Source organism: Mytilus trossulus, chromosome 1 (genome assembly GCF_036588685.1).
Source record: "Mytilus trossulus isolate FHL-02 chromosome 1, PNRI_Mtr1.1.1.hap1, whole genome shotgun sequence".
In the NCBI taxonomy this organism is placed as follows: domain Eukaryota; kingdom Metazoa; phylum Mollusca; class Bivalvia; order Mytilida; family Mytilidae; genus Mytilus; species Mytilus trossulus.
In genome coordinates this window covers 31134661-31149609 of record NC_086373.1, presented here as the reverse complement: position 1 = coordinate 31149609, position 14949 = coordinate 31134661, and the positions used below count along the sequence as shown (strand labels likewise).

Genomic DNA, 14949 nt, shown 5'->3' with positions numbered 1-14949 from the left:
GAATAGTAAGCTATACTAGGAATAAACACATGTCCCTGAAGAGTAAACTACACTAGGAATATTTCATCTGAAGTGTAAAATACACAAGGCAAACAAAGATGCACCAGAAGCGAAAACAATACCAGGGATGAACACATACATAGGGTTGAACACACATTCATCGAAAGGATTAACAACTCTTATAGTGAACACAGATAAATTAGAAAAATTCAACTACAAAAGGGTTGAACACAAGAATCCCATGAAGAGTGCGTTCATTATCACTGAACTAGTATATATTTGTTTATGGGCCAGCAGAATGACGCCTCCGGGTGCGGGAATTTCTCGCTACATTGAAGACCTGATGGTGACCTTCTGCTGTTGTCTTTTTTATATTCTCCATTTCCATTCTAAATTTTTACACTAGTCTATGATGAACACATGTCAGATGCGCCTGAAGAATTAGCTACACTAGTTTAGCACAGATGTCTCTGAATGTAGGTGAACACAGAGGTCTGCATCTGAAAGGTATTAACATAAATGCTCCTGTAAGGAAAGCTAAACTGGGTTGAACAGGTATGCTCCTGAGGGGTTAACTACGCTATTGTTGAATACAGATATTATTGAAGAGAAAACTACACTAAGAGTAAACACAATTGCATCAGAAGGACTTACCACACTAATTGTGAACATAGATGTATCAGAAAAATTAACTATACACTAGTTGTGAACATAGATGCACCAGAAGCGTAAACTACTCTTAGAGATAAACACAGATGCATCAGAAAGGTAAACTGTACTAAGGACGAACCCAGAACGGCGTCTATATGCTAAGCTACACGAGCAGATATTAAAACATAGAAAATCTTATCCAAGATATCCAGATATCAGGCAATGTACTAACAAAATATTTAGAAATGCACTAATGCACGAAGTTTTCAAAACACGACCTTAATTGACATGAAATATCCGAATAAGTTCGATGACATGCGAAATTATAGAAATATAATTTTAGATAGTATTATTAGCCATGTTAATAAGGATTAAATACGGATTTGTAAACATTAAAGTATTTCGTCACAAGAAAAACATGTTTAAGCCATCCTCGAGCCAGCATCCGTTTAGTCATAGTAAGATAAGGACACAGAAGATTTTATAAGTTTTATAATGTTGAGAAGATGATTTTTGCCCAGGATTTAATCAAAATAATATATTTACATTTGTTGTGTATTTCCAGTGCTTCAACTTCAAGTAAGAAATATTCATTTACATATGCATATATTTATTCAAAGTGACACTTTTATATGTTGACATTTTTTTTCCACCTGCAAATACCCTGATGCAAATATGACCCCAATATATGCGAATACTAAATAGATACATGGTGTGTTTGTGACCTAATACGATATATATATGGGGTCAGTAAATTTCATATGGTACATGTATATGCTAAAGTAATTTCAGCAGGGATGATTTCAACTTCACATGGTTTATTAGCTTTATTGTGAGCAGCACCCCTCTATCAGGGAAATCATGATAGGAAATAAACTCATTTCAGATATCAGGACTAAATTTAGTATATACGCCAGACGCGCGTTTCGTCTACAAAAGACTGATCAGTGACGCTCGAATCCAAAAAAGTTAAAAAGGCCAAATAAAGTACAATGCAAGTTTTGTAATATCGTAAATTTATATTCCATATGAAGGCGCGATTGAAATATTGCTTTATAGAAAGATCACAAATCATCTCTTCTGTCTTTAAGTTCCAACCGACCCTAATTGTCAATTACTAGATGTAATTCAATATACTAATATGAGGCATAATTAACTGTATTTGTTGTATCCTTTATTCGAAGTTGGATTAATATATCCATGAACAGTCACCAAACTCTCAATTATTTAGTGAAAAGACACCATCTAATATGGCTAAAAATGAAGTAAAAGGATAATGCAAGCTTCCTTATATTTCTTCCAAAGAGTTTCGTGAAAACAGTTTTGATTAAAGGAACAAGTCTTATTTGAATGAAGGAACAAGTCTATTTTGAATAAAGGAACAAGTCTCATTTGAATGAAGGAACAAGTCTATTTTGAATAAAGGAACAAGTCTCATTTGAATGAAGGAACAACTTCTATTTTGAATAAAGGAACAAGTTGGCAAGAAGTGTTCGGTTCCATGAGAATGCCGATTGTATGTTGAAAATATGTCATCGAAAGTGAACAAATATGTTTCCAATCAACAAATCAATCATTCTGATACTGTCAGAGTGAACAGTTTGACTGAATTAAATTCATTATTATCTCGGGAACATAAAATATCAATATTAATGTATTTTTCGATATCCAGATGCAATGCCATACGTTTTAGATGCATTCAAAATTTTGTTTAACCAGAATTGCTAATTGACGTTTCTGTCACGTTGAATTTGTATTACTGAGGGGGGGACAGGGGTAAGGGAGACAGGGAGAAAGGGGTTAGGAGAAAGGAGAAAGGGGATGGGAGAAAGGAGAGGAAGGCTGGGAGAAAGGAGAAAAAGTTGGAGAAAAAATAAAATATGAAAAAATAAAATATCTCTCTTTTTTCCGGTAAATTAAAAAAAATAAAATAAGGAGAAGAGGGGTAGGAGAAAGGAGAAGAGGGGAAGGAGAAAGGAGAAGAGGGTGGGAGAAGGGAGAAGTGTACCCCCTGTCCTCCCCCTCCTTACTAGAATAATGACTTGATTGTGAGTGTTGCTGTTCATCTATTTCACAACGATGACTTGACTGTGGTTCTTATACAGCTTTTTGTTATAACTCCGATCGTTTGAAGATCGAGCAGTTAGATTTGATGAAACCACTGCAATTCGTTCATAGCTTTGAATGAACTACATATATGTCGTGTAATAGTTGCAATTTTGTACATGTTATAACAGAAAATGAATAGTGTACATGTATAACTTGTACAATGCAAAAATACAAGTTATAACGTGAAGTATCTCGTACATATTAAAACATGCACAAAAAAATGTGGCTTAAATTAAAATGGTTTGAAGTTGTAAAAATTTGAAAATGAAATAAAATAAAATAAAGCAGAAAATACGTTTGAAATTGATGAATAATTATGAACAGTTATAGTCAAAAGCGCAGAACATCTTTCTTTTAAGAGCATAGTGATCCGAATAATTTATGTATTATTGATTCATAGAGTACGATGGCATAATGCGTTTTCAGGTCATTGCATGTTTATGCAGTCCAAAATGCCATGCAACAGTGTGACGCTATTTGTTCATATCATACAAAGAACTCTTTGACCACAATGCGTTTAATACTTTAAGAATTCTTCAATCTTATAATTAAAACTTAGATTAATTATAACCGGAAAATTACGATTTGAATTTGGCTTGTTAGTTTTGATTTTATCTAAATCCACATATGCTCTTAACAAAAATACACATAAATATTTTATTTATTTTAATGATTGTTTTAGTAAATCTTGCTGAAGGAAGAGACACCAGGCAAAGTTCTACACTCAATGGAAATGGGAGTGGTTTGGCTGTAGACGGTATATACACGACATGTGCTAGTACAAACCAACGAAGGGAAAACAGTCTATTTTGGCAACTGACACTTACTGAGAACTCTACCATTACACACATACGTTATGCTTACTACTATGGTGAGTTTATAGATAGTGAGTCAGCGGAGGATCAAGGATTTTAAGACACAGGCACTTTTCACGGAAAACAAATTTCGGAATATCAGGGTATATAGGGGAAAACATTTTGAGACAACTGTCTGTGTTTTAAGAAAGGGGAATAATCTAGAAATCTGGAATACGAGAACAAATATAAAAACTTTTTGACGATTTTTTGCTAAAAAATATTTACATCATGAGAAGCATGGTATTTTATTATTTTTTTGTTGATACAAAAGGGCGAAAAAATTTCCTCTACGCCCCTGGATGCCACACTGTGAACTCTATTTTATAAACAAAATACTTGCTCAATAGTCAGGTACAACCGAACCTACTGACAAAGACCTGACAAAGACCTTTTTAACGAACAAGCAATTGATAATTTGTGTCATCGGGTTGCTGTATCTTTGACTTAATCTTCAATATAATGAAACACAAAAAAATCATTGTATAGGTTCTGTGGAATAAGACAATAAATATGCATGCACATTTTCAAATGTCATTAATTTGTAAGCTAGCATACCGAACTTGTATAATCATCAGTGGACACTAAAAATAAAAAAAAAGAGTCAAAATTTATAGAGAATTTTAATCATCGTATCAGATAAGAGCAAGAATACATCAAATAAGAAAAACTATGCTTTACAGAATATTTACAAAAAAAAATATAATTTAAAACACATTAAAAAGGGGTTCAATTTTTCAAGCGCCTTTTGTAACAACTGCCACATATTATAAAGATACATGTACATGATACAGTGCCTTTCATTCAAATTCAGATGACCAAGATGTCAAGTATTTACTTGATACCAGAATATACGTATCCAGCTCTACGGGACTGAACTCTGGACAGCTGTGCTATACGGAAAACAGAAACCCAGATGACATTGATCCAATTCAAACCAAAGTATATTGTTTTACACAAGGGAAATATGTCACGTATTTTAATCCAGATCGTCGTATGAACATCAAACTGTGCGAGTTTGAAGTATTTGGTAAGTGGAGATATTTAAGGGAGAGGGCGACCATTTGATATTCTGGGGAGGGGACAGGATATTTTTTAAATTCAATATTCATTTTATGAGTTGCTACGCATACTGATTATTTTCCGCAGAATATTCGTTTTCGTCCTGTTTTAATGAAAGGTTATTTATTTCCAGCTCTTAACAGGCCAGGTTATTCATTTTCGAAATATTCCTCCCCTCAGAATATTAAATGATCAATCATATAATACTTCGAAATCCATAAAATCATGACAGCAAATACCTTTAGCCTTCATTTTATTTTATAAATATTTTGGTATGGTATCTGACAAGACGAAGAAACCCACTGATTTTAGCTGAAAAAGAAAATGACAATATTTCAAAAAGTTGCATTGTTTGTGAACTGATTCAATGATTTTCAATTTTATCTGGTTTCACAGCGCAAGATAAGAGTATTTGTGTTTGTATATGTTCATATCTAAATTCATCCGAAAAAAGTCAACAAAAATCTTTTTAGGATATAAAATAACATTTTTTTTTACGGAAATTGAAATCTTACCAGAGTGATGCCGTAATTCTATATTTTAACAGCCAAATGTTGCCTTTTTAACGTAATGTATCTTCATCTGTTTACTCACAGGCTGTCCGATTGGTCGATATGGAGATACATGTTCCGAAAGTTGCAGTTCTAACTGTCTTACTCAGCCTTGTGAACCAGATTTTGGACGATGTACTGATGGATGTAAATCAGGATATTCAGGAGAGAGGTGTTCATCTCGTATGTTATGAATAAAGGCAACAGTAGTATACCGCTGTTAGAAATTCATAAATCGATAGAGAAAAAACAAACATATCCGGGTTACAAACTAAAACTGAGGGAAACGTATCAAATATAAGAGAACTACGACACAACAGAAACACAACATTAAAATGTAACACACACAGAAGCGAACTATCATATAACAATAGCCATTTTCCTGACTTGGTACAGGGCATATTAAGAAAAAAAATGGTGGGTTGAACCTGGTTTTGTGGCATGTCAAACCTATCGCTTTGATGGCAATGTTCTTTATAACATTAAATGGCAACCTTTATTTACATGACAGGACTACATAACAAATAAATGGGAGAAAATATAGGACAGAGAAACAAACGAATAATAAAATTAAAATGACATTGTAGTATGACATCATCGGAAACATGAAAGAAAAACAATCATTATAACAGTATTATAGCCGAACATACTCCGGAATTTGATAAGCAGTTCCTGCTCCAATGGTAACACATGTTGTGTTGTGTTACTAAGTGTTATTTAATTGGCAGCATCTGATAGATTAAGTGTTTTACTCGCCTAGTCAATGATGTTGCAATAACACAGCAAAAACAGCAGACAAACAGTTAAATGCCTATATAGGCATTTGCATGAACAATGGAAACAAAATGTAAGCTGTATGGGATCTTGGTGGAACAGAAGGTTGAACTAGGGATTCAAGCTGGAATTTCGTCGGGGTACCAATGTCTTGGTTATCTCGTCAATATTTTTATGATTTTATCAAATATTTGACCAAGACAAAGTTCGTGTCCTTTATGTTGTACTAAAGATATGTAAAGTAATTAGGTAACATTCTCCTTTTTATATTTTATTTAGTTTATAGTATATAAAGTAAAGTGGGCTCGATATGGTAATACCTTTATCACTGCTATGTTAACATAATATTTCTTTTTATATACCTGGGTGACCTGTTGCAGTGCTAAATATCTTCCCGTAATCAGTACACACACACATTTATCGTGATAGCCTCAATTTCTCCAACCTTTATCCCGACCGCTTTTGTACAGAACCTTCCTAATGTATTTGTTGTAAATTTATTTTCGTTCTGAATATGAATGAAATATTTGCCACTGGCCGTTAAGCAACCAATAATCAATCAATCTCTAAATATCTGAATGTAAACGAATTCCCAGCATTCAATTTTAAAATAAAATATGCATCTTCTTCTTGTAGAGTGTATGCCTGGGTTTTACGGACCAAACTGTGTATTGGCATGCAGTATGACCTGTCTAAACAATGAATGTGACAGTGTAAATGGATCATGTGTACAATGTGAAGATGGATTTGTAGGAGCAATGTGTGATTTTATGGGACCAGCCACAGATTCGTCTGTATTTATAGGTTTGTAAGAATACTATTATTTATGCCTTCAATTTTTTTTTGTATAAAAGCATCACCATCTTTGTCTAATCTTTGTTATAGAAATATGCAATAAATGATTTTTTTTTTTATACGATTATACTACTTTAATATATAGAGACTCTCTGTATTCTGTCTACTTTTTTTTTTAAATATTAATTATTTAAATTATAATAAGTAAAACATGTGACACAAGTACAACCAATCGTAGAACGTTCTCCATATCATGGTGTTTAGATCACAAGAATCAAAACTATTATACCTCCTTAGTCTTAGAGAGGACACATATGGTTTGCGTTTATCTCTATGTAATCTACAATTATTTTACTTTAATATATAGAGACTCTGTATTTTGTCAGGGAATTTCTATATTAGTATAGAAAGTTCCTGATTCTGTTTACTGTTTTCTTTGAAATGTTTACTATTTATAAAGGGGTAATACCACTTGCATATATATTAAAATAAGTAAAACATGCTCAACTTCATCTAAAACTACCTCGACCAAAACTTTTTACCTGAAGTGGGACAGACGGACGAGACGGAGAGACAACCGAACAAACGAATTTGGCTATAATTGGGGCATACAAATTTATTGTTAAAAGGGAAAATAGTAATTCGGCAAAAATGAAAGTAAGGTAGAGATAAGAGGGAAGCAGGACCTTTTTCGGGGAGGTGGGATTGGGTGTTTTTAAGCTCGGGATTTGGGGATTGATCCTTACGGGATCCGGGAACATACTTTTCGATTTCAGGATATGAATTTCTTTAAATTCTGCATCTCGGGATTTCATGGTTTTAACAGACGGACGAGACGGACGGACGACCGAACAAACGAACGCACGGATGCACAGACTAGAAACCATAATTATATTTGGCCATAATTGGGGCATACAAATTTATTGCTAAAAGGGAAAATAGTAATTTGGCAAAAATGAAAGTAAGGTAGAGATTACAGGGAAGCAGGACCTTTTTCGGGGCGGTGGAATTTTTATTGGATTGATCCTTACAGGATCCGGGAACATACTTTTCGATTTCGGGATATGAATTTCTTTAAATTCTGAATCTCGGGATTTCATGGTTTTAACAGACGGACGAGACGGACGGACGACCGAACAAACGAACGCACGGATGCACAGACTAGAAACCATAATTTTATTTGGCCATAATTGGGGCATACAAATTGTAAAAGGGAAAATAGTAATTTGGCAAAAATGAAAGTAAGGTAGAGATCAGAGGGAAGCAGGACCTTTTTCGGGGCGGTGAAATTTTTATGGGATTGATCCATACAGGATCCGGGAACATATTTTTCCATTTCGGGATTTTAATTTCTTTAAATTCTGCATCTCGGGATTTCATGGTTTTAAGCCCGGGATTTCGGGATCAGGACCACTCAAACATCCCCTCAAACTAGCCTTAGTCGGTATTAGTCATTTATACATGGTTCAAATCCTACCATTGGCATGTTAATAAGGCTCCCAAAAAAAAAGCACTGATGGATTGTCATGGAAGCATATTTTTTAGACTATCAGACTATGGTCTATATATAAGCAGTTACATTTATTTCATGTTTGAAACAGTGCAAATTTTTAATTTGATTTGACTTTTACCAAAAGAAACATTGTTGCAAGGTAGAAGATTATTTATGGTCGTAGGCCAGACATACGAGTATAATTGATTTTAACAGAAAGGAACCAAATATCGGACTTTGGAAAAAGGGGGAGGGCTTTTGATAACTTTTATGTAATTCTTCATACATAATATCTTTTACACAAAATCATCCTACAAAAGTCCACAAGCTGTATATGACCGCGATTTCGCGGGTGTGTTCTAGTATTATCATGTAGTTAATGAACTCATCATAGATACCATGATCATTTTTTGTATTTTCGCAAGACACGCGTTTCGTCTACAAAAGACTCATCGACGCTCGAATCCATTTTTTTTAAAAGGCCGTATAAAGTCTTTAGTTGAGAAGCATTAAGCATAATGTCACAGTGAGATGTAAGTATGAGTGCAGTATAATTTTCGTTAATAGATAATATTCCCACGGCTCATTTCGATCGACTCACTTTACAAAACATACCTATTTGTTTATAGTTTTGCGATCTTATGTCTGTTTTCGCCCGAAATATATACGACATATTTGCCACTGGACGTTCAGGTAGCAATTTACAAAATGTTAAAACGATAACTGTATATAATCAATATGGATGCATTTCAGATTTGTATACAGTTAATGCATCAGAAACGAAGTACTGGATAGTCATAATAGTTCTAGCTCTGGCACTGATACTGCTTATTGTTGTTATTGCTTATTTCAAGTGTGGATCAAGGTAAATCTTATCATTACATAGTTTATATCGTCAATGTGTGTGTGTGTGTGGGGGGGGGGGGGGGGGGGGTGTCTATATATATAGGTTAATGTCAGCAATACATGTTTGCACTAGTGAAAGTCAATGCAAACCATAGAAAGTTTGTGTCTAGCACAATTCATTACATGGTTTGTACTGGTGAAAGACAAAAACACACTAAAAACACACTAAAAACACACACAGTTTGTGCTCGGATCAATGTTTGCAATAACTAAGTGTATACTCGAGAGTGAATGCGGAATCATCAAAAAAGTATGTGTCTAGATCATTGTGTGAGCCTTAAAGTTGTAATAATGATACAAACAAAAAAAAAGACATAAGGATCCACCAGTGTTAAAATAACATGGATTGAAACAATACATTTGTAATAGGTTACCAATCGGCCGTCGACAATTATCAAAATAAAACCATACCGTATTTTGCGTTATTTTTGTCAATGTAACCAAGGATTTGCATAGTAAGACTATACAAATCCTTGATGTAACATAGTCAGTAATTGGAATAATATATTTTATTAAGTATTTATAAAGTCAAGAAAGATTCTAAAGTTCAAATGTTCGAATGTTCACAAACTGTCTTAAAAGTTGAATAGTTCGAATGTTCAATATCTCACACGGGCACGTGATCGTATAGTCCTGATGGAGTACGTTCGGATATTAAGCGCATGAGTTCCAGCCTACCCACGAGGGGGGAGACCTTGGCGGAATCTCTGGTACCAATCTGTCGTACCAATCTGTCCTTTTCTAGTTCGAGTCCAAAGCTGGATCTTATATAGTCCATAGGGGCCATCCATCAGCTGTCAAAAATGGTCATAAATGTCAACAGTTGTATAGAGTAGTCTAGCTATTAAGTCATACATGTACTAGGTTGGCCAGTTTACAATGTAATTTTAAACATCTGCGCAATGCAATTATATAACGTCAGCAAAATACATGAACGATACATGTCTACAAGGGTCATGTACATGTACTTGAAATTGTATTAATTATGTAACTAGTAAATTGGAACACAAATTGTGTTACATCATGTTATATACAAAAAAAACCAAGAACGACTGATAATTTTAAGTCGTAACTGTAAGACATTTAAATATCCGTTAAATTTTTTATTCTCCATTGGATGAGGTACAGTAACACTAGAGAGAAGATTTTCCACACGTATCAGAGAAAAAAGATTTAGAAAACATTTTTTTAACGCATAATGTGCGTAAGCAGAAAATCTTGATAACTCAAAATGTAGTGATCTTTTCGTACTCATCAAAACTTGAGGTGCGAGTAACCTCTAATTGGGGATTGCAGTCAATTCATGGCTGCTTTACATGTGTCATGAACCAGACTATTGTGTACTATGGTGACAAACTGATATGTTCTTTCATTTATGTTTGCTTTTATTGCAGAAAAACTAGCGTGAAGAAAGAAAAAATAAAATCAAAGTTAAGCCACGTGTCTTACGAAAACTCTCCCCGTCTTTCCCCACCACAAAACAACGTAGTAGATTACGATTCAGTCCAGTACGAACCATTCCAGGAAAAGGATAATAGAAAATCAGCTTTGTATGACTTACCTGTGACGAAAACGCCACCAAAACAGGTTGTGAATGGAACAGCAATAAATAAAACAAGCTTTCCCATTAGTAAACAAGGGGTCAACAAACCAATGACTCCTAAAAAGCCTATTAAACAGGTGGTCAACAAACCAATGCCACCTAAAAAGCCTATTAAACCTCCAAAGAGTCTAGTTAAAGGTATGCTCATATATATATATAGAATTATTAAAAGAACTATAACAGTTGAAATTGCAATATTCTTACTTTTAAAGATAAATATTTTAGTATTTCAACTTCATTTTTTTTTATTGAATTGCGTTTTAAATGTTATGTTGTTGTCTCGTCAAAAAAAGGATAAGCCCATCTGTTCTAAATCATCAGAGACAAACAGCAATATTAATTCAATTTAACTATATATAGTTAAGACCAAAAAAAAAAAAGAAAGAACAAGAAGAAACAGTACACAAAGAACCATGGATTTGTTATACCAAAATTGAATTTACTGAACTTGTAGTAAGAGCAAATAGTTTATTTGTTATTCTTTCTCAATAGGTTATGGTTGCACCTTGAGATGCAAATGTAGTACCTATATCAGATTATATAACTGGATTGTATTAACAATTTTGCCAATAGCTAAGGTTTTATCTTGAAAAGATTGGCATGTTTTGTTTTTTAAAACGAGATTTAAAAAAGGATATCTATTGTTAAGTGCCTTATATTAACACTTCGTAATTTTTTTTCACTTAACAACGCATGTGTCAAGACATAACTTAAAAAATCCTATTTAAAAGATAACGCTCTACTCAGTGTACACAGTCAAAAGACGAAGAGCTGTTTGTCCTGCTTCTGTTTCAAACTTGAAAGTCTGTAGATTAAAAAAAAAGAGAAATTTGAATATTTTAGAATCTACAATGTTATGCAATAAGTATTCGCCAGCTTCATTTAAAAAAAATTAGAATGGAAATTGGTTATGTGTCAAGGAGACAATAACCTGACCAAGGAGCAGACGACAGCCGAAGGCCACCAATGGATCTTCAATGCAGTATGAACTCCCGCATCCGGAGGCGTGCTTCAGCTGGCCCCTAAACAAAAATATATACTAGTTCAGTGATAATGGACGTTATACTAAACTCCGAAATATACACAAGATACTAAAAAATCATACTAGACTAACAAAGGACAGAGGCTCCTGACTCGGGACAGGCGCAAAAATGAGGCGGGGTAAAAACATATTTTTGAGATCTCAATCTTCCCATTATACCTTTAGCTAATGTAGAAAAACAAGCACAAAACAATACGCGCATAAAACTCAGACCAAAAGAAGTCTGATTCCGATGTCAGAATAGGTAACAAAAGAAACTCAACAAAATGACAATGGTAAATAAATTAACAAAGGACTACTAGTAGTTACTTTAATGCCTGCTCCAGACCCCAATTAAACTGATTGCAAGATTATGTCTTCATCATATGATTATCAAGCAAGATCCTTCACGATAGGGGTTAAGTATTATACCATCATACAATATAGGAGAGGAACATAACCCGTATCATACCAACACCTGGTTTTACAATAAATGTGGTTTTTTTTTCGATGCAAAGACCCTATAAGTGAATCAATATTAAAGCACAAATATGCCATCTTTAATAACCTGACAACAGTATCGTAACTATGTCCCTCCTTAATAAGTCTGTTTAAAGGTTTTGTTAGCTTTTGAGGTGAATGCCGACATTTTTGTGCTTTGTAAAGAATGTTACCATACAAAATTGGATGAGAAATACCTGAATGTATAAGATGTCTGCATGTTGAATTATATTTAAGAATGATGTCCTTGTACCAATGATAAAATTTAGTAAATGTTTTGACTAGTTTGTGATGATTATATTTTTTTAATATTCCGAAAGAATTTATGTTTGCGAGTTTTTTAGATTTCAAATATCTCATTTATTTCTAAATTTTTTGTTTTTTGCTTTTATCTTTTCCAGAATTTAGCAGTGCATATGAGGGTTTGCAGAGTACAGAACACAAACATATTTACGATTCTTTGAATCAGTGACGTATACCTATATATATGATGCATTTAATACAGACCCTTATTTATTGTTTTAATTTATGTAGAGAGTCAGATTTCAAACAATTATTGATGTTTTAAAGCAAAAACAATGAATCGGTTAGCTGATTCCTTTTGAATCGCTGCTGTGTTAATATGATGTGGATGCAAACACTTTTTTTTTATTTTTTATCTATGACGTAAGTTACTGGTTTGACATTTTCGCTGCCCGTAATGTGCATACATGTAATCATCTCTTAGACTAGAACATTAACATCAGTGTGAAGTGACACTGATGCGATTGATTTTGACTAGAATTTGTATACACTCTTAGTATGTTATGGTTATTTGTATTGAAAGACTAAAGATGAGAATAAAATTGTTTTTCTCTTATTGTGAAATAAAAAAAAAAAGCATAAAGCATAACAGATTTATTTAAAGTCGGTTATACATATAACAATACAACATATTTGTTTCTAATTTCTTTTTTTCGATCAAACAAACTTTATTGTTGGAAAGGAAGTTTGTTAGACCTCAATTAGAAAGTTGCATTATGCCTATAACTTCTTTTCTACTCGATAATTAGATAAATATTGTGCGTCTCTGACACATTTTATGTACAATATAAGTGTATGCTGCACATCCTAAATATTATACGGGTCATTACAATTACCAATCATTTCAGTCTCTTTCAAGTGGAATAAAATAAACAGCAACTTGCTAAAAATCACTTGCATAAATCTAGGTATTGCAATTCTAACGAATAAAAAAAACTTGTTTTGCTCATTTACACGACCTCACAATACAACACGATCAGCTGCTCGCCATCTAGGTTCACAATACAAAAAAGAAACCATGAAAACATTTATCGAATGTGATTCTTAAACACACTACATTACATGGGAGAACTAATTCTGGTCCGATTTGTTTGTTTAAAAAAAATAGTGAAATATTTGTTACCAAATTATTGGACAGTACTTCAGACCACACAAACCTAACCAATAACACTTTCGATTCATCTGACGAACAAAGAGGAAAGAAAACATGAGCAGCACTCACAGTATAGTTGAACAAATTGTAAAAATGTCTATACTGAAATTAAAGAGATTTCATATAGGGGGATTTAAAAAGTAATATTTCACACAGAAAATACTAAACGGACAATCAAACTCAATGAGTTGAGGAAATGCGGACAACAGCATGGTCAAAAGAAAAAAGTTCACAAGGATAAGCAAACTTATAAAAACAGTCCGCCAAATACAGACTAAAAACTGGATAATATAAACAGCATATAAAACCTGGAGATGAACTCCGAGGTCTGAATTGGTCGTTCCTTTTTCTTTGGTGTCAGCATTAAAACACTTGTAAAACTACTAAAACATATTATGAACTTTTACTTCATTTGATCACTTGTTGAGAATCAGCTCCTTAGTGATCATACCACGTCTACTTGTTTTTATAAGAAGTTGTAAACTATCCTCTGTTAACTAAAGAAGCAGCACTTAAGCAATACTGATTGTTCCATTTTCTTAAAATAAAAATACAAATGTAAGTAATATATCAAAAACCTTGGGTGGACTCGTATGCACTTGTTTTTATCCATGGGACGGTCACATATATATGGATATTCGACCTTCTGATGGATAGTAAGAAGTGCTTGTAAATGAGCTCTTGTTAATTAAAAGGATGAAGAGTTCCTTGCACATTGGTGGCATAAGTCGTGTCAACCTGGTAAACTTAACATCAAGGTAAACAGATAACACTGGTATATTCTCATCGTTATTTTGTGACTCATATAGACTTCAAAATCGCAAAAATAATTGCCCAGAACAATTCTATTTCAAACGTGCATGACTATGATAGACTTGTCAAAATCTAGATTATAAGGAGATAAGGTAAATAAAGGCAATAGTACTATACCGGTGTTCAAAAGTCATACATCGATTGAGAGAGAGAAAAAAAACGGTCCGAGGGAAACACATGAACTATAAGAGGAAAACGAAGGAACAACAATAACACAGAAGTGCAACAAAAACAAATGCCAACAAAGATAGAAACAATCTACATGTATTTGAAAAAGTTTGCCGTATTTCTAACCTGGCGCAGGACCAGTAGGATCATGGTTTTAATGCTAGCTAAACCTCCCACTTATAAAATGAAATTA

At 33.6% G+C, this 14949-nt stretch overlaps 1 protein-coding gene across 1 annotated transcript; it reads left to right on the top strand.

Moving 5' to 3' along the window:
- The first annotated feature begins 1104 nt into the window (after nucleotides 1–1104).
- LOC134707517 (uncharacterized) lies at nucleotides 1105–13133 on the top strand. Its single transcript, XM_063567331.1, has 8 exons — nucleotides 1105–1230; nucleotides 3443–3631; nucleotides 4429–4644; nucleotides 5273–5410; nucleotides 6638–6805; nucleotides 9042–9153; nucleotides 10589–10935; nucleotides 12721–13133. The coding sequence occupies exons 1-8, from the start codon at nucleotides 1158–1160 to the stop codon at nucleotides 12789–12791; spliced, it is 1314 nt and encodes a 437-aa protein (XP_063423401.1). The 5' UTR covers nucleotides 1105–1157; the 3' UTR covers nucleotides 12792–13133.
- Nucleotides 13134–14949: the final 1816 nt, after the last annotated feature.